Here is a 25,757-nt window from a genome sequence, read left to right as displayed (position 1 = left end):
CCACCTCCCACCATCTGGGCATCGTGTGACGTCCATGGAAGTTTCCTGCCAAAGCCATTGATGTGCTTGGGATGTCTCATGGGGGGAAAGCATGGTGAGGCCGGGGTCTGCCAACCTGAGGAGAGCTGCCGGAGGTCAGTGGCTGCCAAGGCCTCTGTCCAGGCCTGTGTGTGGTGAGGCTGCGCTGTGCATGGACAGTGGTGCGGCTGCTTTCTTGCATTTCAGGAGTGTGATCTGGAGTTTGGTGTCCGCACCGGGGCCTACACTCCCTGGTGGGAACTAAGAATACCCCGTAGGCTAGAGCATCTGAAGGCCAGAGAGTGCGCTGTTGGCTTCAGATGAAGCGTGGTCTGAGAAATGTCATGTTCAGGACAGAGCTCCCTGGCTGAGTCATATCCCCCAATATTTGGGGAGAGGGCTTTCCCCTCCCCAGGTGAGTTTCTATGGTAATTTCTGGCGTGGAGATGGACATACTGCAGAGTCAGTGAGGCTCCGTCTGTCTTGCCTCCGTCATCAGACCAAATTTTTGCCAGGAGGCTCTTTCATTCTGTTTGGGGAATGGTCCACTTGGGAAAACAGAACCACCAAATTGACCTATCCAGCCTGAAAAATCCTACCAAGACCCGAGTCCTGCTGGCCATCTCGAGATGCTTTCCCCCAGGCCGGACGCTGTTTCCGAACACAGACTGAGTGACTTGCAGGTCCTGTTTAAGTGAGAACCCCCGGTGTTCTGTTAGGTTGGTGCCAAAGTCCTTGCGGTTTAAAAAGTTAAAAATCATTACAAAAACCGCAATGACTTTTGCACCAACCTAATACATTGTGATATTGTCCTGACGCTGCAGTCACACACAGGTGCCAGGGGAGCCTCTAGATTTCATTCACTTCCCTCGTGATTGTTGGGGAGGTGATTGCAACGTAGCCTCCCAGGGTCTCTCAGGCTCGCATTTTTATAGGTATCTCTTCTTGGCACTGTTACTAATAACGGCAAAAAAGTTTAGGATTTTTCAGTGCTAGCAGCTGTGTATCACTGGAATTGATCAGAAAGAACGTGTTTGCTAGCCTTGTGAGAATTTTGAAAACAGGACCATTACAGGAAATGAAGCAGACTCTTCTCATGCTGTTAAAACATCAGCTGTGTTTCATTCACATCAGGGTAAAACTGTTGGTTTCAGGAGTTGACAGGTTTAATCAAAGTACCAGACTGGTCAAACTGATCAATTAAATTCATCAAATATTATTACCGATCAACTACGTACTTGATTGTCTAAACCTGGACACCTCTGAGAATAAAAATGGAAGCTATTAATAATTAAATAGATACCATAGGCAGAAAGTGGTACCTTCCCTGATAAATTGGGGTCTACAGTCACTTCCTCCAGGTGTCGTGAACTATTCTTGGTGCTAGAGATAAAGCTGGAAATAAAACAGACAAAAATATCTGCCCTTAATGAGGGAGATAGAAAATAAAGATAAAGTAGACTATATCACATGTTTGAGAATAATAGATGCAGAGAAGAAAAATAAAGCAGAGAGGAGAGAAAGAAGTGTTTGGTGGTCATGGTAGTAGTGGTGTGTGCAGCGTTAGACAGAAAGGTCAAAGCGTTGAGTGCCTAAAGAATATAATTTATTTCAGTTTATCTCGTTTAGCCAAGGAGGGCTTTCATGGATTGGCTAAAATTTTTCTGAAGCAAGTCAGATCTGGAAATTCTGAGTCCATAGCAAGAAATCCTCCTAAACTTCGGGCTGACAAAAATGGCGGAGGGAGAATCGGGGGGCCGTGGCGTTGGCAGCCTATGTTGTCTGCTTAATCGTTAGGTTTCGTCTCTGACTGACATGACTGAGAGCAACAGAAAGGGATTGAGCCTGTGGGCTCATCCACTTGGGGAACATTTGTAGAAAGCCCCTCGTGTGTGACTTGCACTGGCCCTGCAGGGTGTCCCAAGCCCTTCCTTCTTCCGTCTGGGATCCTGGGAGATCTTAAAGGATGGCAGCTTACATTTGCTGAGCACTTACTCCAGTCATGGATTTTGCTGGGGGCTTTGAGGAAGGTAATTATGTCACCTGTCCTGTCCCGCGAGGAAGTTATCCCGCCCACCTTAGGGAGGCGAGCACTGATGGAGGAACACGGGTGTATAACAGAAAGCAGTGGAGCCAGGATTTAAACCCAGGTTGTACCTAGTCTGACATCCTCCCTTAATCTCAGCATCCATCCCTAGATACCAGTTGGCAGGAAGTGGGAGAAAGAAAAGGGAGCGAGGCCTCCCGGGGTGGCCTCAAGTTCCTGCTGAGGGGCTGGATTGCATGGCTGGGCCCGGAGCAGCAGCTCTGCTGGGGGGTTGTGCATGGAGGTACACCGACTTCTGCCACTTCTCCATGTGTCCCTGTCATGGGGAGTGGGCGTCGGCATGGAAATATTCTGGGGCCGGAGAGCCAGTCTTCCCGTTGAGGCACCCGTGCCGGGAGGAGGTGGCGCTTGACGACAGTGCGTGAGTGTGCTGGGTTTTCTCGCATGTTGGAAGGAGGGATGGTGCACGGGTGTGTGTCCAGATAATGGGGTCGGGGAGGATGCATGCGGGCGGCTGAGTCTGGGCACAGGTTTTCGAGTGAAAAAACTCCTGGCGACAGGAGTTTTGAGTGAAGAGTTGAGTTTGAAGAGAATCCTAGACTTCCTGCCGTCCTCTTATGGTCATACTTAACGTCCCTATGACCGTGTGACCTTGTATTTATCTGTAATGTGCATTCGTACACTTTGCAGAAAAAAATGTAGGCAGCATCTTATGTTACGCATAAAAGGAGCTCTTCGTAAGGTTACGTGGCGAGCATACGACCATTTCCTTGGCCCAGAGAGAGCTGCCGTAGCAAAGGGAAGAATTACCTGGGGACGTCCTTAACTCTCTCCCGCTGTCCTCTCAGGCGGAAGGAGTTCTTTCCCCCGCGATGCTGTTACGTTCTTGGACTTCTATAACAAATTTATCCTGAGGTCTCAATGCACGTCAAGGCAACGTCTCTTTTAGTTTCATGATGTGTGTCATCTGGGTAGAAAGCAGTTATTACTCTGTCATTTATCGAGGATTTTCTTCAGCATCACAATGTCAGTGTCACTTAGGAATATATTCCAGGCACCTGAATGTCCCTCACTGTGGTCTTCCGGCTATTGCATCATGGCCACCCCGCAAGTCCTGGCTTTTTACTGCTTCTGGCCTGTTGGCTAGTGTCCCTCTGTCACATTAATGCTCAGGGGTGAGGAGCAGGGCTTCATCTCTCCCCGGAGGGTCATCTTCTCTGACTCATCTCTCCGAGTCGCCTCCTTGGCAAACACAAACAAGCACACACACTAGCTGTTCTTCTCAAATAGGAACCCCTTTGCACATCTCTTGGCTTCTCTGTTCTGCGCTCCTGTGCTCTGTGGGGTCCCAGTGGGGAACAGGGTGAAAACCACAAGGGACTGGTTATCGGTCAAGTGACGGAGGTACCATTTCTCCTTTCACGGGTCACATAGGCTCACCTACCCCTCAGCATCCGAGGGACACCTCCATTCCAGGAAGGGTTCGGTCGCAGCTGGAAGGACAGTGTCTGTGTGGCCCGTGGTCACCGGTGTGCCCAGCCCAGGAACCTGCTCGGAGACCTGATCTTAGGTCCCCCTTGAAAGCGGCAGTCCCGGAGCTCACCCCATGACCCCAAGAGCCTGAGAACTTGTACCCAAGGCACACAAGGAAAGCATAAGGTGAACTTTGGCCACCCCTCTCTGCATGTTAGCATTGCTCAGCTGTCACCGAGATCAGGTTGCAGGGAAGCTGTCTGCGAGCTAGAGTTTTCTAACACACACTAGGACTTGGACGGAGTAACGTGGTTTAACAGCCCTGGAGTTGCAGAAAGTGATTTCCTACCTTTCACTGCGATGCCAAATCTTGCAATTCAAGATAGTTAAGACTGGCCTTTTGCGGGGAGAATCTAATACATTCTCCTGCGGGAGCTGCCTCTTCCTGGTGTGGTGTGGCATGTCCTTATAAGCTCAGAGAAATCGTGGCCCGTCCTCTGGGCTCTCACCTGGAGATTTATCCAGAGATAGGAACTCTGCCCATTAAGTGGTAATTAATCTTTGAACTCCTAGTCCCCTTAGCATTTTGTTCTCTGATGATCTGAAAAGAGAGGTCTCGGATCAGAGCCAGCCCCCAGAACAGCAGGATGAGGTGGCCTGGACCGGGGTGGGGCTGAGGTCTGTGTGAAGGGGCGTGGGTGTCATGGGGAAGGTGACAGCGAAGGGAAGGGGACGGTCTGGTTGTGCCCCCCCATGACTGCTCACCAGGGAAATTACCCAGGCTGGATGACGAGAGCCCGTACCTCTTGTTCTAGATCCTAGCTTCAAAGTTGGCCACACCATTTGTTTCTGCAATTCTTTTGGGACAAATGACTCATGAGACATCCATACGTCTGAAGAATCGTGACAGGTCCTGCTGGGTGGAGATGCTGGCAGGGGTAGTACACGTCCCACTGTTTCTTTTGCCTGGGTTGGCTGGGCGGGTGCCTGCCTCTCTTGAGCATTAGCTGTTCTTCTGATTTTTGCTGCCTTCTCCCATCCTGGCCCTTGTGGCTCACCCTGTGGAAAGTAGATGTGTGATGTGCCTTCCAGCCAGATGCTTCTTGCTGCAGAAGTCTGGCATCTGGGAGGTGTAGCCGCCCAAGCAAAGCTTTGGGTTCAGGTGCTGGTGTGAGAAGCACATGCTGTAAACTGGGTCCTGTGATGCTTTAGGGCTGGTGAGACCCTGTCGTGTGGGTGCCGCCATGCGGGGTGAAAAAGCAGAAAAGGACGAGTGACAGAAGGCAGCCTGCAGTTCTGCCCTAGCTGGGCAAGCTGGTTTCTATCTGGGCCTCTGGGATCTCTCTGAGTCTTTCTTCTTAGGTTCATTTCTAGAAATAGACATTTTATTCCTAGAAAAAGAGACTAATTTGAGAGTTGAATTTTCCAGTGTTACATCAAGATTCTTTCAGCTGCAAGTGACAGAAAACCTAACCCAAGCTCCCTTAAGTAAAAAGGCAATGTATTGTGTCAATATTCACAAAATCCTGATTTAGGAAATATTTCTGGTGTGGTTTAATTCTAAGACCCAAGTAAGTCATCAGTCTCGACTTACATTGCTTCTCTCTCCCTCCTTCCTGCCATCCCTCTGTCTCTCTGTCTTCCTCTTTTTCTGCCTGAGACAATGATTGTAGAGAAAGAGAAACGAATGGGAAATAGATTTCCAAACAGTCAAGGCTAATGAATTTCCAAAATTCTGCTGATAAACACTACAGCGCTCGAACAGATTATGTGGGACCTAGATGACCAGTAACAAAGGTGCATCTTCATCGGAGAGTCCTTGCCATCAGGGGTCCCGCTGAGCAGGCACGAAATCAATAATCACTGTCATTTCTGCAGGACCAGGCCAGGCGTTATGCAGAGAAAAGCTGCAAAGGAAAGACTGAGGAGGCAAAGCCCACGGCTGACTGCTTTTCCCAGTCTGTCTACGGGCGGAACACGCACTGTTTCCTGGTGTTACTTGAATGAGTGCTCTCTGGGCTGCTCTTGGGCCCATCTGACCTCATTGCATCTGCAGATGTAGATATTTCTGAATGAAAATCCTTCTGCTTTTAGGCATGTTTACGTAGAAACTGAATTCTGGGATATCTGTCACAGATTCCAAGATCTGTGACCCTAACCCATCAGTTCATGTCACTTAAAAACATTTGTTACCAGTGTGAGTCTTCTTTCAACTTGAAAACAAGAACATGGCGCCATCTTGGTGGTGTAAAAGACCATTGGTCTTGGAATCAGAGGTTTTTTTGTTTTTGGTTTTTGTTTTTAACTAGGGATCTTTATTTGATTTTGTGTTTTATATTTTATTATGATAAAACTACATTACATAAAAGTTTGGAATCAGAGTATTTTGGGTGTGAGGCTTGGCTCTTGGACTCTTCAGCCTTTTGAACTCACATAAGTTGTTTGATCCCTCCCTCCGCTTCCCTCCCTGTCTCCCTTTCTCTCCCTCCCCTCTTCCTAGTCTTCCTTTCTTCATCTATGCAGTGCTTTTGATAATAATAATAATTTCCAGAGCCAAGGCATGTTGGGAGGAGTGAAGGAAGCAGTGCATTTTAACTCATTTAGCCCTGATCCCGGCCCAGCACATACACGCCGTTAGTGGTTCTGCGTCCCTGTTCACGTGGACAGGCTTTCCACGTCTGCCATCTCTTTCTACCTCTCTTGTGGTCAAGACCAGAGGTTTCAGTACGTTCAGATGAGGGCTCTCCCCTTGGGGACTACCTACCCCAGTCTTAGCCTGGCTCTACCCCACTAGGTGACCCCGAGGAAGATACTTCACCCCAGTTTCATTAGCCTGGACGCAAGAAGCCTGCTTGCCCTCATCTTCTTTCTATGCTCTGGGAGACGTGGATGTGTGTAAGCGAAGGAATGCCTTTGAAAAGACCATCCAACTGCAGTTACTGGCTTAGCATTGAAGACTTTCTCCTGGGTTCCTCCTCAGAGCCGTCCTCCCCCGCCTTTGGCCTTGAAGGAGAAGCCGAGAGGGAGAGCTTGTTTTTGAAGGGAGAAGGAGCTGGCCACAGCTGCAGGCCTCCAGCTACGGCCTGGGATGCCAGGTGCTGTGTGGAAGGACAGCTCCTCCGTCCGTTTCATCTGAGACTCCTGGGCTCACACCCTCCGCTGCAAAGGGCACATGGGACCAGTTGTAGAGTAGCGGCTGTGGGTCTCAGAACGCTGACCCTCGCACCGCGCTGTCAGGGGCGTCCAGAGGTTATCCAGTCTCTGCCGCAGCAAATCATAGTGTTTAGGGCCTGGCTGAGACCTAAAGGTCCACTAGCCCGACCCCGTCCCTCACCCTACCGATCTTATAGCTGACTCGGGACCTCTGTGAGGAACGGTGTACCCCTCAGGCAGGGCCCTGCAACGCCCGGGTCCTCACCCGTTGCTCTTCTTGCTTCCCTGCTGCACACACACCCGTATGGAAACTCAGGCTGCTGATGCCGCTGCTCTTGGGAAGAACCTCGAGAATGAGCTTCTGTTCGGTTTCTTGGGTTATTGATTCAGATAACAAAAGGTTGCTGTGGACAATCGCATGCATTGTTCAAGCGGAGAGAATCCTCTGGTCCACCCGTGTCATTATCACAGATGTGAACACTGAGGCCTCAGGAAGCGCAGGACGCCAGAGCCACAGGGGACGCCCTGGGCAGGACCTCAGACGACCCAAGCTCAGTCCAGAGCTCTTTCCACTCGACTCCATGGCTTCCCTGGGTGTCATGTCTTCCTTCTTCCTCCCTCCCAGCATGTGGGAGCCGTCGCTAGTCCCTGGCAGGGCTGTGTGGCTGGGTAATCGATACCGCTTTCCTGGAATTTCTCGGGAAGGGCCTACTGGGAACCCGTGGTGCATAAAAATAGTAGTGGTGTTAACTACTGTTGATTAATCGCTTTGCAGTTCACAGAGTGCTCCAACTATTACCACCCGCCGCAGCCTCCCTGAGAGTGTAACCCTCTTATATTTCTCAGTTAAACCTCTACCTTTAAATGACGATGGAGGACTTTCTCCATGGCTTCACGTTTGTGGCCCTGCCAGAGACCTAGCAAGTGACCTGTGAGTTCTCGTCTGTCAGGCGCCATGAGTCCCTCCTTCCTTTAGACTCAAGGGTCTCGTTTCATGACTCAGAAGAACCCCACTTCCCATTGGCTGAGGAGGGGCATTCAGTTCTCCAGGGAGCTTCCCACATGGTGTAGCTTGTCCTTGTCCTGGTGGGAGCGGCTCCTGCTCCTAGTCAGCGGATGGATCGGAAGTTCACCTCCAGCTCAGAGAAGCCAGATAGGCAGCCTCTAGTCTGAGGAGGGGTTGCGTATTTTTTATGTCACGTCCCATGATGCTCTGGTCTTGGGGGGGGTGGAGCCATCGAACGCAGGTTTCCACTGTGGTTTGCATTGTTTACTGAAGTGATTAAAATACGCAAAGGGTTCCCTGTCCCCTATTTTGCATTTCTTCTCCAGCTACTTCGGGCATTTTTAGTTGGCAGTTAACAAAAAAACGGGGGTTCCAGAGCCCCCCCCCCCCCGAGTCTCCCTCCAACTAGAATGATTAACGTGGAGTGCTTTGGAAGTGGCCGCTTTTCCCCCTTCTGGCTGACGTGTTTAGCCTGTACTGGGCACTGTCACTAGGGATTGTGGCTGTGACATTAAAGTCACAGGGCGAGTGGAAGGAGGGAGAGGAAGGAGGCAAGGGTCTGGTTCGCTTATTATCACCCACACCCACCCACCCAAATGAAAGACTTCGCTTTCAGGGTTTCCTTACATCGGAAGAGCTATAACCAAGGACACTTGAAACTTACTTCCTAATCCAGCGTAAATCTTTACCGTCACCAAGTACCCCCATCTACCCACACACATACACATTCAAAATCCACTCTCTTATATTATCTAAGTCTCGGACCTTGAGAATGCTTCTTGCAAGTACTTATAAGAGAGCAAAGCAATAGCACTACCCCAACAATTACGGCAACTGTTCCTTGCTAACGTGTGTTAAGGCTCCCCACGCACTGGGTACTGTGCTAAATGCTTCACGGATTATTTAATCCGTGAATTATTTAATCCATGAATTATCCATGGAGTATTTAATCGTCATGGCCATTGTAGGAGGTAAATACCAGTTGATGTTTAATAGATGGGGAAACTGAGGCTTTGAAAGAGGGTGATTTCCCGAGGTGACACAGTATGATTTTGTGGCCGTGTGGCCAACTCCATATCATGGGGTGATTGTACTGCCTCTGACTGGGTGAGCCACCTTCTCTTCCCATTTTGGGGACCTGTTTCTGCACACACACACCCCGGCTTTTCTAACGGGTCATCGTGCCCTTGCTCACCGGCACTGAGGACAGCCTGCAGGGTACACAGTCTGCCGAAGGCTTCAGGCCTGCCTCAGTTTACCTCTCACTGGCCCGGTCACATGGTTGTTTGCCCCCTTCCACCCGTGGTCCAGAGACATGAGAGACCTGTGAGTGAACCATGTCGTACTCCGGGAGTTCTCCCAGCGAGGGATGTGGGGAGACCACAGCTGGCGCACCCACGTTTAGAGAGAGTTCAGAAGCAGCCTGTGATGACGACAGATGTCACACCAGTCCGTCATAGGAAAGCATGTCGTGCAGTAGCTCTTCCAAGGGGGAGTTTCATGCTACTGCATGCGCTTGGTAAACATTCTCTACTTGGTCCTCAAGTTCTGTCTGCGATAAATGAGGCTGTTGGAAGCTGCCTGCTTCAGGGCAGCTGATTGTGCAAGAAAGTTCTCCCATGAGCAAGCGTGCGTAACAGAACTTACAAACCGTGGGTCAAGCACGCCAGGGCGCTCGAACCTTAGAATTAGGGGAAAAAACAAGTGTTCAGTTCAGAAGGCCACCTTGTCCAGCCTCTCATCCTAAGCTTACGAGGTGGGCGCCCGGCCTGAGCTGGGTATGGGGCCTCACTGGCTTGCAGGGAGAATAGTCCATCGATTGTAAGAAAAGCTCTTTCATGGTCACATTGGTGCACATCTGATGTGTCCTCACCATTGAAGGTGGACGGAAAGCTCGGGCTCAGATGATACAGTCCAGCTAGAATCGTGATTCAAGAATCCCGTGCTATCATCTTAAGGCTGGTGGGGTATCCAGTCAGTAGGAAGGTCTGTTGTTCTTGTTACCACTGTCGCTGAGAAGATGGCTGCAGGACACAATGTATAGCTCGGTTTGCCTTTTAAGGAAAGAAATCTTCTCAGTCTTTGCTTTTTAAAATTCAAATCACCTTGGTTTGGTTTTCTTTTCTTTTTTCCCCTCTTCCTGCCATGAGGCCGTCCTCACGCGGTCTCTGAGCCCAGTCCATAGGAGAACCATGTTCTAACCAGCCCGGTCTGTCTTCTCTGAGAGTCACATTAGCTGTTCTTCCTGAGGGTCTCAACCCTGCTTTGGTAAACAGCTAAATAGTCCAAGGATCCTGGAAGCGCCTTTATGCTACTCCCAGTACTTGTAGGTCAAATTGTCTTGAACCCACGAAACCCATAATGACAGGACTTGGAGTGTGGCAACGGATTGACTCATAGCTTGGCCTCTATCTACTGCAGACTTGCTCACATTCCACTCTTGAGCTGGTTTCCTGATCCGTAAATTGGGAATGCTGCTTCCTTGCTGAAAGGGTCCCTGGGCAGAATGTCCAGTCCCTGGAAACGTGGGAAGTGCTATGCAATAGACATAAATGTCACCATTGAGAAATTAACATCTTCCAAGAAAGACTTTGATTCAAAGTAATACGTGTTGAAAACCTGCCATGCCTCTGTTTCATTGAATGGCTCACGTAATTTCTGTATGGGTTCTATTTAGATGTACTATGCCCATTTTACACACAGGAAGCAGTTAAATAAATTCCAGAGGTTAAATAAATTCCCTAAGATTGCTTAGCTAGTCAATGGCATTGCCTGAGTTACAATTATCCCCTTTGTTCCTTTGGATCTTCTGTTTCCTCCTCCTATACACACATTTGCAATATCGGTTATAATTTTCAGATTTATTTTAGCATCTAAATATTTAGCAAAGTCAGTCTCGTTTGAAAGGGAATGTTTCCTTTTTGCTAAATAAGTCTAAATCTAACTGTACCCTGTTAGTGCCCGACTCGTACAGGGTAAATTAAAATCTGGATTTATCACAAGGAGGCTTTATTCTCTTGCCTTCTTTTACCTATTAATGTTTAGCAAGCACTTGGGGTCTGGGTGGAAGGCTGTAGACCCAGTGTGATCAGCTGAGCTGAGCTGAGCCCTCCAGCTTTGTTCCATGAATTGAGCTCTTTTCTCAACATCCTTAAAATTTGTTTCCGCAAGAAGATTTGAGCGCAGCCAGGAGGCTCCAAGTCTAGGCATTTGGAAAAGAAAATAAGGGCCATGTTGTTTTTCTAGCCACATCTTTGGACTAGCAATGTCTGCTCTATAAAAAAATATATTGCTCGGGGCAGTAAGGGACAGTGAGGTCCCAGAAAGAGTGCCAGCCCTGAGACGGGATTTAAAAAGGGGAAAACAAAAGGGGAAGTTACAAAAGGTATGTGTGTGACCTGGGGCTTCCATCTGAGAACTTGCTTCTGGCAGATGCAGCTCTAGGTAAGAGAGTTCCGGAGAATCACAATGGGCCTATTTTTCCTCCAGGCTCACACTGCTAAACGGTTTGCCTCTTAAACTCCCCGTATTTTGGGAAGACTCCATGGATTTTTCCTAATCCCGGGGCTAGATGCTCAGCCTGAAATAGCCATTCCACTGAGATCCCGCTCTGTGGCTGCCTTTTGCATAAACTGTCACAGCCCTGCTCAGAGGGGACAAAGCTGTGATGCTATCTTTGTGAGTTCTCCTCTGAACCTTCCCTCCACAGAATGCCCAGCACCTCCGGGACCTGGGGCTGAGCTCTTAAGTTGTGTCTACAAGCAGCCAGAAAATAGTTTACCTACTTTGTTGGGAAAAGGAATAGGGGCAAAAAGAGGGCAGAACTCTGACGTTGCTAGAAAATGTCAGTCTCTTGTGTAAAGTTTTCGTCCAAGGAATTTCCATGACTTGGGGGAAAGCCACAGACAGACACATGTTTGTGACTGCAGACACACATATGGTACATCTAAGTCAAACAAATATTCAGACGACTACATCCCTGGGCATCCACCCACACAACTGGGGAAACGCAGAGCTCTGCCGCCAGGCGACCCAAAGTCTGTGCACGTCAGGGTGGAAAGAAGGACATGACAGAACGGAAATTTAGACTTCCTAAGAGTCAATGTGTGTATTTTGGATCTGTATACCTTTATGTAAGTATGCTATTCTCCAGTAAAAATTTTACGTTAAAACCAGAACAAGACTCCAAGGGACGTCAGTTCTGTTTTATTTACTAGTTCTGCTGATCTCGGACCGGTCACTGCCTCTTTTCCAGCCAGGGTTTCCATGTCTGGAGGTGGGCGAGCTCATTTCCAAGGCCCTTCCCAGCCCTATGAGTTCATTAGCACAGCTTTTATGTTGACTCTCTCCTTTCCCCGCCTGGATTCTAATGAACTTGGCTTTGGGGAGATGGAGTAGGTACAGTTACAGGGTAGGGTTGGTCCCCCAAAGATGCACCAGGAATCCATGTGGCATCTGTAGGGAAAATAGGCTCTGACATCAAAGCGACATCCAAGCACATGGGCACGTGGGGCCAAGCAGAGGTGCAAAGCTGGCTGAAAATACAACATTCACAACTCAGAACAGCCAGCTGGAGAAAGTGAGGGGTGCGGGGAACAGGGGGAGGAAGATAGAGCGTAGGACTAGGGAGAGTTCCCAGAGGGCAAACTGCCATTTCTAGCTCTGGTGGCCTCCCAGGTATGTGGGAAGGGAGCTATTTGCAGAGCCCAGCAGTTGGAGGGGGCGGGCAGCGAGGAGGGTTAGTTCCAGGAAGGAGGGCTGTATGGCTCTGGCATGTTTTGGAGCTGCCGGCAAAGCTAATCAACTGCTTTAGAGGGAAACGATTTTTGCTGTCTTGGAGACAGGACACATTGGAAGAAGGCCGTGGGCCTTTCCGCCCAGGTTTAGGCCGCGTTTTCCAGGAGACGTTCAAAGGAAGAGGTTACTACCTTCATGTGCTCAGGGCCTGATTGACAGGCCTGTGTGTGCCCGTGACTGGACCCACACGCATGTGCCAGGGACGGGCACTCATGCTCATGTGGACACGCCCTTGGGATGTACAGACGTGTGTCTGTGCTAGATACGGAGGTCTGGCGATTCAGTGCGCCAACTTGTGGCAACGCTGTTGCTCACCTTTTTTGACATCAGAGGGATTATTCATTATGAATTTGTAGCAACTGGACAAACAGTTAGCCAAGTTTACTATTTGAAAGTGCTGAAAAAGCTGCGGGAAAAAGTTAGATGACCTGAACTTTTTGCCAACAATTCATGGCTCTTGCATCACGGCAATGCACCAGCTCACACGGCACTGTCTGTGAGGGAGTTTTTAGCCAGTAAACACATAACTGTATTGGAACACCCTCCCTACTCACCTGATCTGGCCCCCAATGACTTCTTTCTTTACTCGAAGATAAAGGAAATTTTGAAGGGAAGACATTTTGATGACATTCAGGACATCAAGGGTAATATGATGACAGCTCTGATGGCCATTCCAGAAAAAGAGTTCCAGAATTGCTTTGAAGGGTGGACTAGGCGCTGGCATCAGTGCAGAGCTTCCCAAGGGGAGTACTTCGAAGGTGACCGTAGTGATATTCAGCAGTGAGGTGTGGAGCACTTTTTCTAGGATGAGTTCGTGAACTTAATTGTCAGACCTCGTATAGATAAAGCTGACGTGTGGCCTTATGTGTGTGTGAAATCCTCAGACCCTCTGGAACAAGAGTAGCAATGATTTCACAGTGAGTGCCCGCCTGGCTGCCACTCCCCTCAGACCAGCAGAGCGGGCACAGACCCAGGGCGTGTGGGAAACCAGGGGATGAAGAAAGCATACACTAAGCCTTTCATTTCTTCTTAAGGCATATAGAGTCTCTTCTGTGTGCTGAGACATGTGACCACGGAAGATGAAGGTTGAATAAATAAAAAGTAATGGCCCACACCATAAATGACAGTCTTTATGATAATCTCCTGATTGAGCCGTTTTGCCATTAACGTATGTTGCAAAGTTTTTACAACTTATCAGAAAGCCACTGCCTTCTCATCTGCGTGAACAGATCCTGACTCAGCCTCTGCAGATTAGTGATTATAGAGGAAGCAGGAAACCTTCCAGTGATTCCAGAAATATCGTGCCCTGTGAATCTGTATTTGCTCACCTTTGCTGGGTTTGGTTCTTTTATCTGAGTTGTATGGGTCACTTTGTCTCCTTTCCACTTTCTCAGAATCGCATGAGGACAGACGGTTTGAACTTCTGGGGGAGAAGAGGCTTCTGTGTGTTCTCTGGAAGCCACCAGCCGCCTCCTTCTCTGTGTAATTAGATATAAGAGGCCCAAGAGCCTCCTAGAACTCAGATGAGTTTCTCTTTAACCCAGAGCAGTGGGTTCCCTCTGACTGCAGGAAATGTTGGCATCACTCCATGGAAATGAGCAAGACAATTCCTTTTTCACGAAGGAAAAGGGCTGGTTCAGAAGAGAACGGGGGGCTGCGGTGGGTGGGGAGGTGGGAGGTGCCCCGAGGGTGAACATTCTGCCCCCGTGACAAGTGGAACCTGAGAGCTTGTAGCCACTCAGTTTTCAACACCTGTAGCCCCGCTTACTCCTGGCTCTCAGGGCAAGAGGGGGGGTGAGGGCTGAAGGCTTCAATGAAAGAAATGGGTTTGGGGATTGTAGGCCCCCTCGCCTGGAGGTGGGGGTGCTGTTTTTGCTTCCTCTTTTCACATCCTCTCCCCTTACACTGCTGACAGCCTGAGGATGACGGCGATGCAGCCGTGGGGGAAAGATAGAATTCAGCCAGAGAGTCCAGACTCCAAACTTGGTACCACTGGGCGCTCCGTCTCCAGACCTGTGCCCTTCAGACGTTTATGCCCCGGAAAGAATTTTGAAAAACCATGTGTGCCCCTTACATGTTTCAAGTTGCCATGTAAAATTTGCAACCTCATTTCAAATAGTTGCCAGTGATGCCATCTTCAGAATAGTGTAAATATTGACATTAAGAAATACATCCCTCCTTTAATGTAGCTAATGAACTTTAAATACCAGAGTAATTCGATACATCATCTGTTAAACACATGAAGTTCTGAAACAGTTTTACATGGTTTCTTTTTCTTGAATTTATATTTTCATTCCAGTTACCCTACTGAATTTTGTCCTTATATATTATATTTTTATGCATGGAAACCTTTTATTGGCCACTCTGCCCTAATGAAGTATGACAAAAATATGTCTGTTGATTTAATTTTTTAATGTTCAATGACTGTAAGTTTACAGATGTCAAGAGTTTTAGGATAAAGTTATCATTACAAGTATTAGCAGTACCCAGAAATAGGCAGTGGCTCAAAATACTGCACCTATAACAACTTTTGATGAAGAGGAAAGCTGAGAAGTATGTTATCGGAAATACACCTCTTATGTATTTCAGTACTTCGTGTACTCATAAGTGAATGTTCTTTATCACTAAAGTAAAGGAGGTTCGGGATCAATTCTATTCCTGTTTTTCATTTTTATAAATATGAGAACTGAGACGTAACTCCCAAGAAACAAATAGATGGGAAAGGACCCAAGGTCACGTGGGGCAAGTCTTGAAACTATCATCTAGGTCTCTGCCTAAAATCACACCCTGGCCTCTTACCAACGTTTCTTTTTAATCTTCTCTCAGCTGATAATTCTTTTAGGTCTGTCACCATTCAGTTGTTTGAAAAGAGTTGGAAACTACGCGACTTGCAAAAGGATTTATTTCCTAGTCACTGGAGATATTTATTTTCAACACCTGTACCCATATTTCATGGGGTTTATTTGTTTGTGCTCTGTAGGTTTTCTTTCCTGAGATTTAGAATGAGTGAGAGATTTGTCTTTTGAGAGTGGCAGGTGTGTGTGTGTGTGTGTGTGCGCGAGTACGTGTGCACGCGTGTGCGTGTGCACGCGTGTGTGTGCTTACGCAATTGGGGAGGGGGATTGCTGGACAACAGGCGGGTTCTCAGTGTAGTGTTAGAAAAAATTCATACGATGCAGGTATGATGTTACCTTTTATCTAAGAAAGTGAGGGAAAGGAGTATAGCCCATATTTGCTGATGTTTAAAACAATAGAAGCATAAACTAAGGACAGAAAAACGGTTACCTGTAGGGGCAGGAGGACAGGAAAGTGAAGGGAGGTGGAATTCGCCTGCGGTTTTCATGGACCTTGTTTTGTGATTTGGACTTGGAAACCCTGTAACAGACTCTAGATCATTATAAAACAACATTAACTCAAAGGGGAAAGAAAAAGCCAAGCAATTCTGAAAAATAAAAAGCAGAATGAAATTAATAAACCCTACTGTGTATTAAGTTGGTGACTTCACCACACAGAAAGTAACTGTTTCAAGTGACTGTAAAACAGCCACGTTTCACCTATGTTCCTAGCAGGTATATCCTAAGGTTAAAAAGAACTGCAAAGATTGTAGACAGCTTTTAGTAATAATATTGTAAGTAATGGTATTTGAGCTGTTATTCTGAAATATGTATGTGCACATATATAAAAGATATAGTAAGGTAAAGCAAATAAGTAATATTACTAATGTGAGCATAACGATTTTTAGCATAAGAAAAAATGCAGATGTAAAACTAAAGAAAGTCACACACACACACACACACACACACACACACACACAGGTTGATACAGCTTCTCAAAACCAAAACAAATCCCAACAAACCTGTTACTGGTCACCTTTGGAGGATGCTAGGGAATGAATTCATTATTCTGAGAACTGGTAAATACAGGGAGAGAACCAAGCATTTCCTAGATATACTGTGATCAGGAAACCCAAATGCTTACTGAAGGAACGTTTTCTTTCATAGAAGATTTCCAGCTACCATCTGCAGAGGGAATGCTAGAATTACAGTGTCGTCCTTTTGCAGACACTAATGAGAGAATGGATCTGGGCCATGAGCACCAGTGGCTGTGGCGTCATTAGGGGCAAGAGGGGCATAGCCAGGCTGACAACACCTGAGTTCGCAATAGTACAGGTGCCGGGAGGTGTCATCCAAGGTAGTGTAATCCAGACATCTCCAAGGATTTGTTTGATTTCTGGAATAATATCTTCCACGTTTCCTGTTTCAAGGCTCAGCCTTCTAATCCTTAATGTATGTCTCTGGGAGCCTGGATCATTAGCTACTGTTTCTCAGGCAGTGGCTAGGGGACTTACCTTACCATCTGTGAAATGGGATCATAGGGAATTCTGTCACATAGGAAGGGAGGGAGGATTAAATAAGAGATGTGTGGAGCACCCAGCAGCTGGTACTCTGGGCATTAATGAGTAGTAGTCTCACTACAATTAGTCTTTCAGCCCATCGCTTCTCTGGCTAGGTTTTACCTTGGGGCTATTTGTCAGTTTTTTTTTTTTTTTTTTTTTTTTTTTTACCAGAGGAAGATTTGAGCACTGTCTTTAACAGACTGGATCTCTCCAAGGTGGGAGCAGGATGTAGGTGGCCCTGGGGAAAATCAGTGTAGTCTAGGTGGATCTTTATCAGAAATATGGAAAATCTAGGAAATTGGGTTCGTCACGCTGTGCAGAAGCACGTGAGGACACAGGGGGCCTTATGCTCTAACTATGTGTTTGCATTTGATGCTCATTGGGTGCTCATTGGGGTTTCACATGCAGCTCCTCACTTTAGGCAGGGCTGTGGCTTCACTCCTGTGTTAAAGATGAGGAAACCGAGACTTGGAGACACTTAAGTGCTTGTCAAAAGTCACATCAGAAAGAACCCAGGGCTTCTCACTTCCAATGTATTGCTCTTTTTGTTACCTCACTGGCCTCTGGAAAATATTTTTGTCCACTTCTGGAGGAATGCTATGTACTCTGCACCCACGTTGGTGGTGTTCCCCAGTGGAAATCTTGATAAAATTCTCCTTGGTGGGGCCCCTCTGGCCAGTTAATACCCTTCTGGTAGTTTTCTGCCCAAACACTTAAGCTCACCAAAATGTACACAAGTGTACTTTAATGTCTCTCTCCTTGTGAACGTGGAGGTTTTAATCTGAAACACTTCTTCTGGATTATGTACCAAGTCATCACATGAGGCAAACACCACCATCCGTTGGGAGGAATCCATGATTTAAAACTTTTTATCAAGAAAAATGTTCCGATATTACTGACTTCTACATTTTTTAATCAAGAAACCATGTACAATAAAATATTCTACTAGATTCGATCACAAACAATAACTTTCCTTAAAAAATACCATCTTTTAACACAGAGCTTTAAGTTCACTTAATTGACATGTGTATTTTTTCTTTTATTGTTTTTAAATTTTCAAATGTTATGTATCATGATAAAATTTCAAACAGCACAGAAATACGTATAGTAAAAAGTGGAATTTTCCCTTTGATCAAGGTTCACTCCCGCTACTCTCTCTAGAGGAAACCACTGATTTAATTAATGGCTGTCTTTCTGGACCTTCTTTTTTCTCTGCTCTTGCAGAGTTCTACATTATTGCCCTATAGCATATTTGCTTATGTATACATATTTCTACATGAATGAGAATGCTAATACACAGAGGGTGCCAAAAAATGTATACACATTTTAAGAGGGGAAAACTGTGTTAAAATTGTAATACTCAATGTATACCGATAACGAAAAATGAATACAAGTCACATTTGACTTCTGCAATTACAAGAGGTGCTCAGAGTGGTTCCCATCAGCGTCCAGACACTTCTGATGACGGCGAGCTGCTGCTTGAGCAACGCTGACCCTAGTGTCCACTTGTAGACATTGTTTTAGCACCCCCGGTATATTTTGAATGTCTTGAGTTTTCACTTAATGTATCCTAGACATATTTCCATATCAGCACACATAACTGTACTATATCCCTCTTAAATGCTGCATCTACATTTAGTGATAAACAAATTATTGCCCCTGAAAACAATGACATAAACATCTTCAACCAAGTGGTTTTGCTTGCATGAACAAATATTTTCTAAGACTCCTAGTAACTCTTTCCTCATACCCTCTCAAGCACCAGATAGTATGTGTCAATTTTTCCCATGTGACATTGCAACACCGTGTCTCTGTTGTTTGACAGGCATCTCTTCATGTGTTTGTGGCCATTTGTCGTGTTTTTGTGGACCCTCTGCTCTTACTCTTGACTCACTTTTCTATTGGGTTGCTTTTTAAAACTAATTTAAAGGAATACTTTATAATGTGTAGATTTTAATTCTCTGTCTGTGACACATATTGCCAATATTTTCTCTGTCATTTGTCTTTTAACTATGTTTATTTTGTATTTTGCCATGCAAAACTGTTTACTTTTACAAGTTATAGCTTGAAGTCCTATCTTGTATGACTTCTTGAACATGTGTTTTATTTAAGGTCTTTCTCTCCTGAGGTTATAGAAATACTTTTCTAAGTTTTTTTTCTAATATTATTATTGTTTTGTTTTTTATGTTTAGCTCTTTAATCCATCTGGAAATGATTTTTGTATATGGTGTGAGGTAGGTATCTAAGTGTACTTTTCAAATGAATAGTTCATTGTCCCAATGCTTTGATTACTAACCTACCATTTCATGTATTAAATTCCAATACTTATACATGGGTCTACTTCTAGACTCTATTTGTTCCATTGATCAATGAAATTTGTCTATTCCTATGCCAGTAGCACAGTGTGTTCATTGCTGTAGTTTGATAATAAGTTTTGCTATCTGGTAAAGCAAATATCCCTTGTTGTTCTATTCCAAGTCTATCTTAGTTTTTATCAAGTATTTACTCCCTTAGATGACTTTTACTATCATCGTGTCAGTTTCCATACATCATTCCATTGGGGTTTTTATTTGGATTGTGTTGAATTTTTAGATTAATTTGAGTGAGGAATGAGAGATTTGTGAGATTTGTGATGCTAAGTCTTCTTATGCAAGGAAAAGACATACCTTTCCAATTATTCAGATCTTTTATGTTTTCAATAATTTAAATAGACCTGCTACATTTTCTGCTGAGGTTTAGGCCTAAGAATTCTAAACATGTTTTGTTGCTATTATACAAACAATCTTATTTTCTGCTGAATTTTGAAGTTGTTGCTACTGGTGTGTAAGAATCGTTTGACTTCTGTATGTTCCTTTTACATCTTCGTGGCTGACTAAACTACATAATGGTTCTAATTGCATTTTAGTTAATCGTCTTGAATAGTCATATCATATGCAAACAATGACAGTTTTGACTCTTCCTTTTGAATATTTCTACCTTGTTTTAATTCTAGTTTTATTGCATTGGCTAGGACGCCACCTGGACAGTGTTGCATAAAATCACTGATAGAAGGTACTGTCCGCTCTGCCAATGCTTCATCAGTGAATAATTGTCTTTAGCGTCTTAAAGTAAAGGAGGTTACCTTCTATACTAATAGACTAGAGCTTTTAATCAGGAAATGGTATTGAAAATTTGGGGCATCTTTTGAAAGGATAGATTTTCTTTTTCTTTTATCTCTTAATTTAGTAAACAGACTTCTTAGGCATTCTTGCATTTCTAGTCCAAAGCTTACTGAGTTATAATATGGAATTCTTGTAATGTATTTTCATTTGATAATATTTTATTCAGATTTTGAGACGTTTCATAACAGACACAGTTTTATACATATGTGGTTAAAATATCTATATCTGTATTCATATATTAAAAGCTATATGCTAAGTTTGACCGATTTTCTCATCAGAAACATTCAAGCCTCATAGAGTGGCTTGGGGAAGTTGATTGCTTTTTGTTTTGATTTTGTTTTGGAAAAGTATAAATAGGATAGAAATCTTTAGAAGAACTCGCCTATAAATCCTTCTGGACCTTGTACTTTTCTAATGTATACATTTTTTTTTACTACCATTGCAATTTTTTTTGTACTTCTCTTAACTTTTTTTATTAATATTTTCTAGTAAATGAATCATTAAAACTATATTTCAAAATGTATTGTTGCAATATTCTTAACATTTTACGTTGTCTCCTCTGTGTCCCTTACTATTCTTGCCAAAGTTTTATATTACTTTTTAAAAAAATTTATTGGGGTGACAATTGTTAGTGAAATTACATAGATTTCAGGTGTACAATTCTGTATTACATCATCTCTAAATCCCATTGTGTGTTCACCACCCAGAGTCAGTTCTCCTTCCATCACCATATATTTGATCCCCCTTACCCTCATCTCCCACCCCCAACCCCCTTATATATTACTTTTAAAAGACCTAGCGATTGATTGTCTAGTCTGCTTTTTCCCTGTTGTAGTTGTTTTTTTTTTTGCTTTGTTTATTCCATTTTCTCATTGTATCTTTATTATTTACTTTCTCTTGCTTTCTATAAATTTATCTTGTAGATCTTTACTACCTTATTAAATCCTTATTTAAGTTAATTCTATTTTAACTATTTTATAAATGTGCTTAAATGCTGTAAATTTTCCAAAAAAAATTACTTCAGTTACATTTTCATAGGTCTCAATGAATAAGACTTGAATTATTATTATAATTAAATAGTTTTAAATTTTATTTCATTAGTCTTTTTTCCCCAAAAATATTTTTTTATTCGCCTAAAGAGAAGCTTTTTAAACATTATCCTTTTGTTGTCCATTTCTATTTTATTTTATTTGGTACAGTATGTGCTTCTGTACCAAATAAAATAATTACTTTTACTTTATGTAGCTTACTTTGTTTTTTCTCTTGGAATTTCAGATCTTCTTTGAGGTATAATAGAGATTGGTTTTTATAAATGTTCTTTAGCTAATTGAAAATAACTTTTAGGGAGGCAACTTTTTAGGGAGGTTGTGAAACACACACAATACCCATACCTAACAATTAAAACTTATTATTTGTATTTTTAAAATATATCTTCATTTATGTTGTCTTCTTGATCTGTTAATTTGTGAAAGAAGTATTTTATTTTTCTTTTATAATTGTCAGTTCCCTTTTATTTGTAATCTGTTTTACTCTTTATACTTTTTTGTTGCTGTTTTAATTGGAGCTTAAAAGTTTATAATTATCGTAATGGTGAATTTTGCCATCTTCAAATATGATATAAATCACTGTTGCTATTTAGTTTGTGGCATCCTGAAATTTTTTCACTTATGTATTCAATTTCAATATATTATACATTTAATAAATATTTTATTATAATCTGTATTGAATGTCCTATATGTTCAATTTTCCTTTTATTGTTTGTTGTATTTTTGTACTTTCATTTTTAATATTTTCTTTTAGATGTGCTTTTTCTAAAGACCATGCATCTTGATTTTTTAACACACATTTTTTTTCTTATTTAAGTGGTAGTATTTGTGCTTATTGTCTATAATGATATTATTTGAACTTTTTCATTTTGTGCTTTCTATTCACCATTACCCCACTCCTTTTGATAGTCATTTTAGTATTAGTTAGAGATTTTGGGTTCTGTTTTTCTAAAACTGATTTGGAAGTTATGTGTGCTATTTCTGTTCTTCTAAAAGCTACTTAAAATTTTTAGCAAGCTCATTTGAATTTAAACTGTTGTGATCAACAATTGGTGACCGTCTGTAAGCTCCTTTCCCTCGCTTCTAAAGACAGTCTTTATTAGGCTTTTAATTATTTCTCTACCTAATTTTCTATGCGCTTACGATGGAAATTATCTGGAAATTTCATTCCAAATATGTATCGTTTAATAGTAAATAGCAGCAGCAATACTATTAGCATTATTTGTATTATTATTTACTTTATGTCTCTATTTCACAAGAAACCTTTATTAGTAATTGTACTATATTTTACTACCAAATTAGCAATCATTATTTAGATTTAAATTGCATTTTGGGGGCTTATTTGCTCTGCACGGTTTGTTATATCCCAAGTTATTGTATATTCTAATTATTTTTTCTATTTTTCTGGAGTACCTCCTCATTAATTTTGGCTTCTTTTTCTGAAAGACTGTGAGTGGTCAACTTTCTGAGTCTTTGCTTGTCGGAAAGAAAGATTTTCATCAGTTTTGACACTTTTTGTACAGACCTATCTTGATGACAAAATCCCAGATCAAAAACAACTTCTGTAAATCCATATTATCATTTATCTTCTACAATACTTCAAACAGATAAAGCAAACTTGATTTCCCGTTTTAGAAGTAAGATGTACCCATCTCCCAATAAGTCATCCTTTCTTAAATGTTCATCATCATTATTATTATTGTTATTATTATTATTAGTCCTCAAATGACCCACCTTAGCAATGAGAACTTCTGATTAATAGTTCATCAGGTTTTGTAGAGAGCTCTTCTTACCAACGGTAATCCGTTTTCTAACAAATTCCACGTAGTAGCCAAAATGTTCAAATTTCGAAGACCCTGTTTCCTAATGAGGCAATTAGTTCCTGAGTTCTAACACATGCTGTGATTTTTCATTCGCTTACGCTGATCCTGCTTATTGCTGGGCAGCGAGGATTTCCCTAATGTGCTTCCCAGGAAGGGGTACCCTCCATGTCAGCCACATCTTCTTGCCCTCGGTGCTCAGAGCCGGAGACTCTCTGATGGCTGATGTCCTCCTTAGGCTATTGTAAAAGACGCTCTCCTTCCTGGCTGTGAAGGTCTTGCTAAGAATGGTTGTGTATTACTCTCTTTCGGGCCACCCAATGTCTTATTAGCATGTGGTCTTCCATACTTTTGGAACTTCCCTGTCCCCTTCACTTGAAACACTGAGTTCAAAGTTGCGGTGAGAAATCCGAGATTGTCATACAGAAGCTCAAGTCCTAGTTCTACAGATTTGATGCACGTGGACCATTGCGTGTCTCGGCCAAGGAGTCTTAACCCAAGGTCTGCAAATACTCCGCTACTTGACGGCCTCACTCAGGGATTCTCCTGACTTCCCTCTGCCCTTCCTCTCGAGGTTAGATTTGACTAGAGTAGCAGACTTGGAAACCTTCTCTCCTCCTCAAATGATCTTGTGACCTTCCTTTCCAGTGCCAAGGAACTTGCCTTCCCGTAGGTGTTATCTCTATTTGCTACGCTAGCTGCCTCCAGGATTGTAGGCTCCTATTCAGTGTCTCCACTGGCCCTCAGATGCAAGTTGCCTCAGGTTCTGTCCATCTTAGAATAAGACGCATCGAGAGTGTATCTACATGTGAAGAATGCAGATGGCCAGGTCTGATTGCGGCCGTCTGGTCACTCTCTGTGTGCCTCTGTCTTCACCCCGTGTAGGTGGGAGGACACACCATGCTCCCCATCCGCTGGATGCCCCCTGAAAGCATCATGTACCGCAAGTTCACTACGGAGAGTGACGTGTGGAGCTTCGGGGTGATTCTGTGGGAGATCTTCACCTACGGAAAGCAGCCGTGGTTCCAGCTCTCAAACACAGAGGTACAGAAGGGGGCAGCTGCGGCCCTCCAGGTGGGGGAGGCGGATGAGAGATCCCTCAGGCCAGGATAGAGGCATAGTGTGCAAGACCGGAGGTGGGATTGGAGCCTGCCGCACAGATGTAGGCAGAAGCAGGAGGGCAGAGCGTCCTAACAGGAAAACACGAGAGCTGGAGGCGCTGTGGTTCAATTGTCAGAAGAGCCGGAAATCAGGTGTCCACCTGGACACTTAAGTCACCGTTCTATTTGCTCTACTACACTTACAACTCGCAAATGTTTCACCAAGAAAGAAAGGGATGACACAGAACTATGACTTTTTCAATTGTGCCATCTTGTGGAAACACCTACTGCTTCGTGTGCCCGAATAATCTGGGTCCCCAGCAGTTCTCAGCATGGCATGTGCAGGACAGTGTTGGGAAGGCCAATTTCACGTTATTGACAGAGCTGTGTGTGGCCTTCCGGGAATAAACTGAATCATACTAGTAAACAGAATCATAATAAAGTACATATTTTTGTAATTTTGACTTACAATAATAATAAAAAAGACTAATCCCATTTTAGTAACAGCGTATATTTAGGGCCAGGCATTTTCCTAAACGCTTTAGTTATATCGACTCGGGACCTTTCATACAAACACCTGTTGAGGTTCAGGACAAAGGGAAGGGAACTACTTGGGGCCCTGACATGGCCTGGCCCGGGTCTCAGAGGGGAGCTTGAGGGGCATGACCACAGGACTCTTTGCCCCCAAAGTCAGTCAAGGTGACCCTCAGTGACATCTTGCCCGTGGTCATGTTGACCCTGGGAATGCAGTACAGCTTGTGGACAGTAAGAGGCTTGGTCTCCCAACTCAGCAGACCTATGCCAGATTGCAATTTATTTACAGCTTTCTGTTTTCCCGGAAAATGTGAACACAAGGAATTTTTAATATTGGAATCGTGTCTCAGTATTTAAGAAATTATCTCCCTTCTTTGAAGCTATGCTCATCTTTGGTTTCCGATGCCCTGGCTACTTACTTGAAGTTCAAGGACTGAAAAGAAAGCATTTCTTTCAATTTGGGACATCTTATTGTTCACAAGCTGTGATGGGTCCTGACCACATTTCCCAAAGTAGGACAAAATAGTTCAATGACCTTTTACAAAAATGAAAGAGCATATGTCAGAACCCATTTGTTGTGGTGCTTTTAAAAATTGTTACTGTTTTCCCAGGGGGGAGGGATTGCTGGTAAGCACACACACATGCATGCGTGCACGCACCCTCACGTGCACACACATGCATGTGCGCACACACCCTCGCACGTGCGCACATATGCATGTGTGCATGCACTCTCACAGGTGCACACACAGGCATGCGTGCATGCACCCTCACGTGCACACACGTGCATGCGTGCATGCACCCTCACACAAGTGCTCACAGACACACACAGAGATATACACCCTGAGGGCAGCCTGCACGCAGTGTGGGAGCCCCTGGACAGAGAGGGCCTGGGCTGAGGGCACTACTGACCTCAGTGGCAGATCTGTCCTGGACCCCAACGCTGGCTCACAGCAGTCAGCAAGGTGTTCGCGGTACTTCTAACACTCCTTGGGGAGACATTGGCCTTGAAGGCAGGCTTCCTACCCCCAGCAGCCACCTCTCCCTCTCTACCCACGGAGCAGCCAAATACTGGCCATTACTGGCGATGAAATTCAGAACCTGGATAGTCCCACATGGGCCGCACCACCAAGTACTTTCGATCTTAGCTTTAGCAGCTGCTGCTGCAGTTTGAACTGGATCCCTTTCCATAGGGGCAGAGGTAACAGA

The 25,757-nt window shown here is 44.4% G+C and overlaps 1 protein-coding gene across 7 annotated transcripts in view; it reads left to right on the top strand.

The window, feature by feature from the left end:
• The window catches only part of NTRK3 (neurotrophic receptor tyrosine kinase 3), a 337,252-nt gene that overhangs the window by 294,377 nt on the left and 17,118 nt on the right, over nucleotides 1-25,757 (top strand). For 5 of the 7 annotated variants that reach the window (XM_074317987.1, XM_074317986.1, XM_074317985.1 and 2 more), the window contains one exon: nucleotides 23,803-23,961. In XM_074317987.1, coding sequence (XP_074174088.1) covers nucleotides 23,803-23,961 — 159 coding nt within the window. Of the gene's footprint in view, nucleotides 1-19,082; nucleotides 19,125-23,802; nucleotides 23,962-25,757 lie in introns of all 7 variants that reach the window. The other 2 variants (XM_019726720.2, XM_019726715.2) reach the window with 1 other exon arrangement.

Source organism: Rhinolophus sinicus, linkage group LG13 (assembly GCF_036562045.2).
Source record: "Rhinolophus sinicus isolate RSC01 linkage group LG13, ASM3656204v1, whole genome shotgun sequence".
NCBI lineage: Eukaryota > Metazoa > Chordata > Mammalia > Chiroptera > Rhinolophidae > Rhinolophus > Rhinolophus sinicus.
Note: the sequence above shows the minus strand (reverse complement) of the source record. Positions and strands in the feature narration are given on the sequence as shown.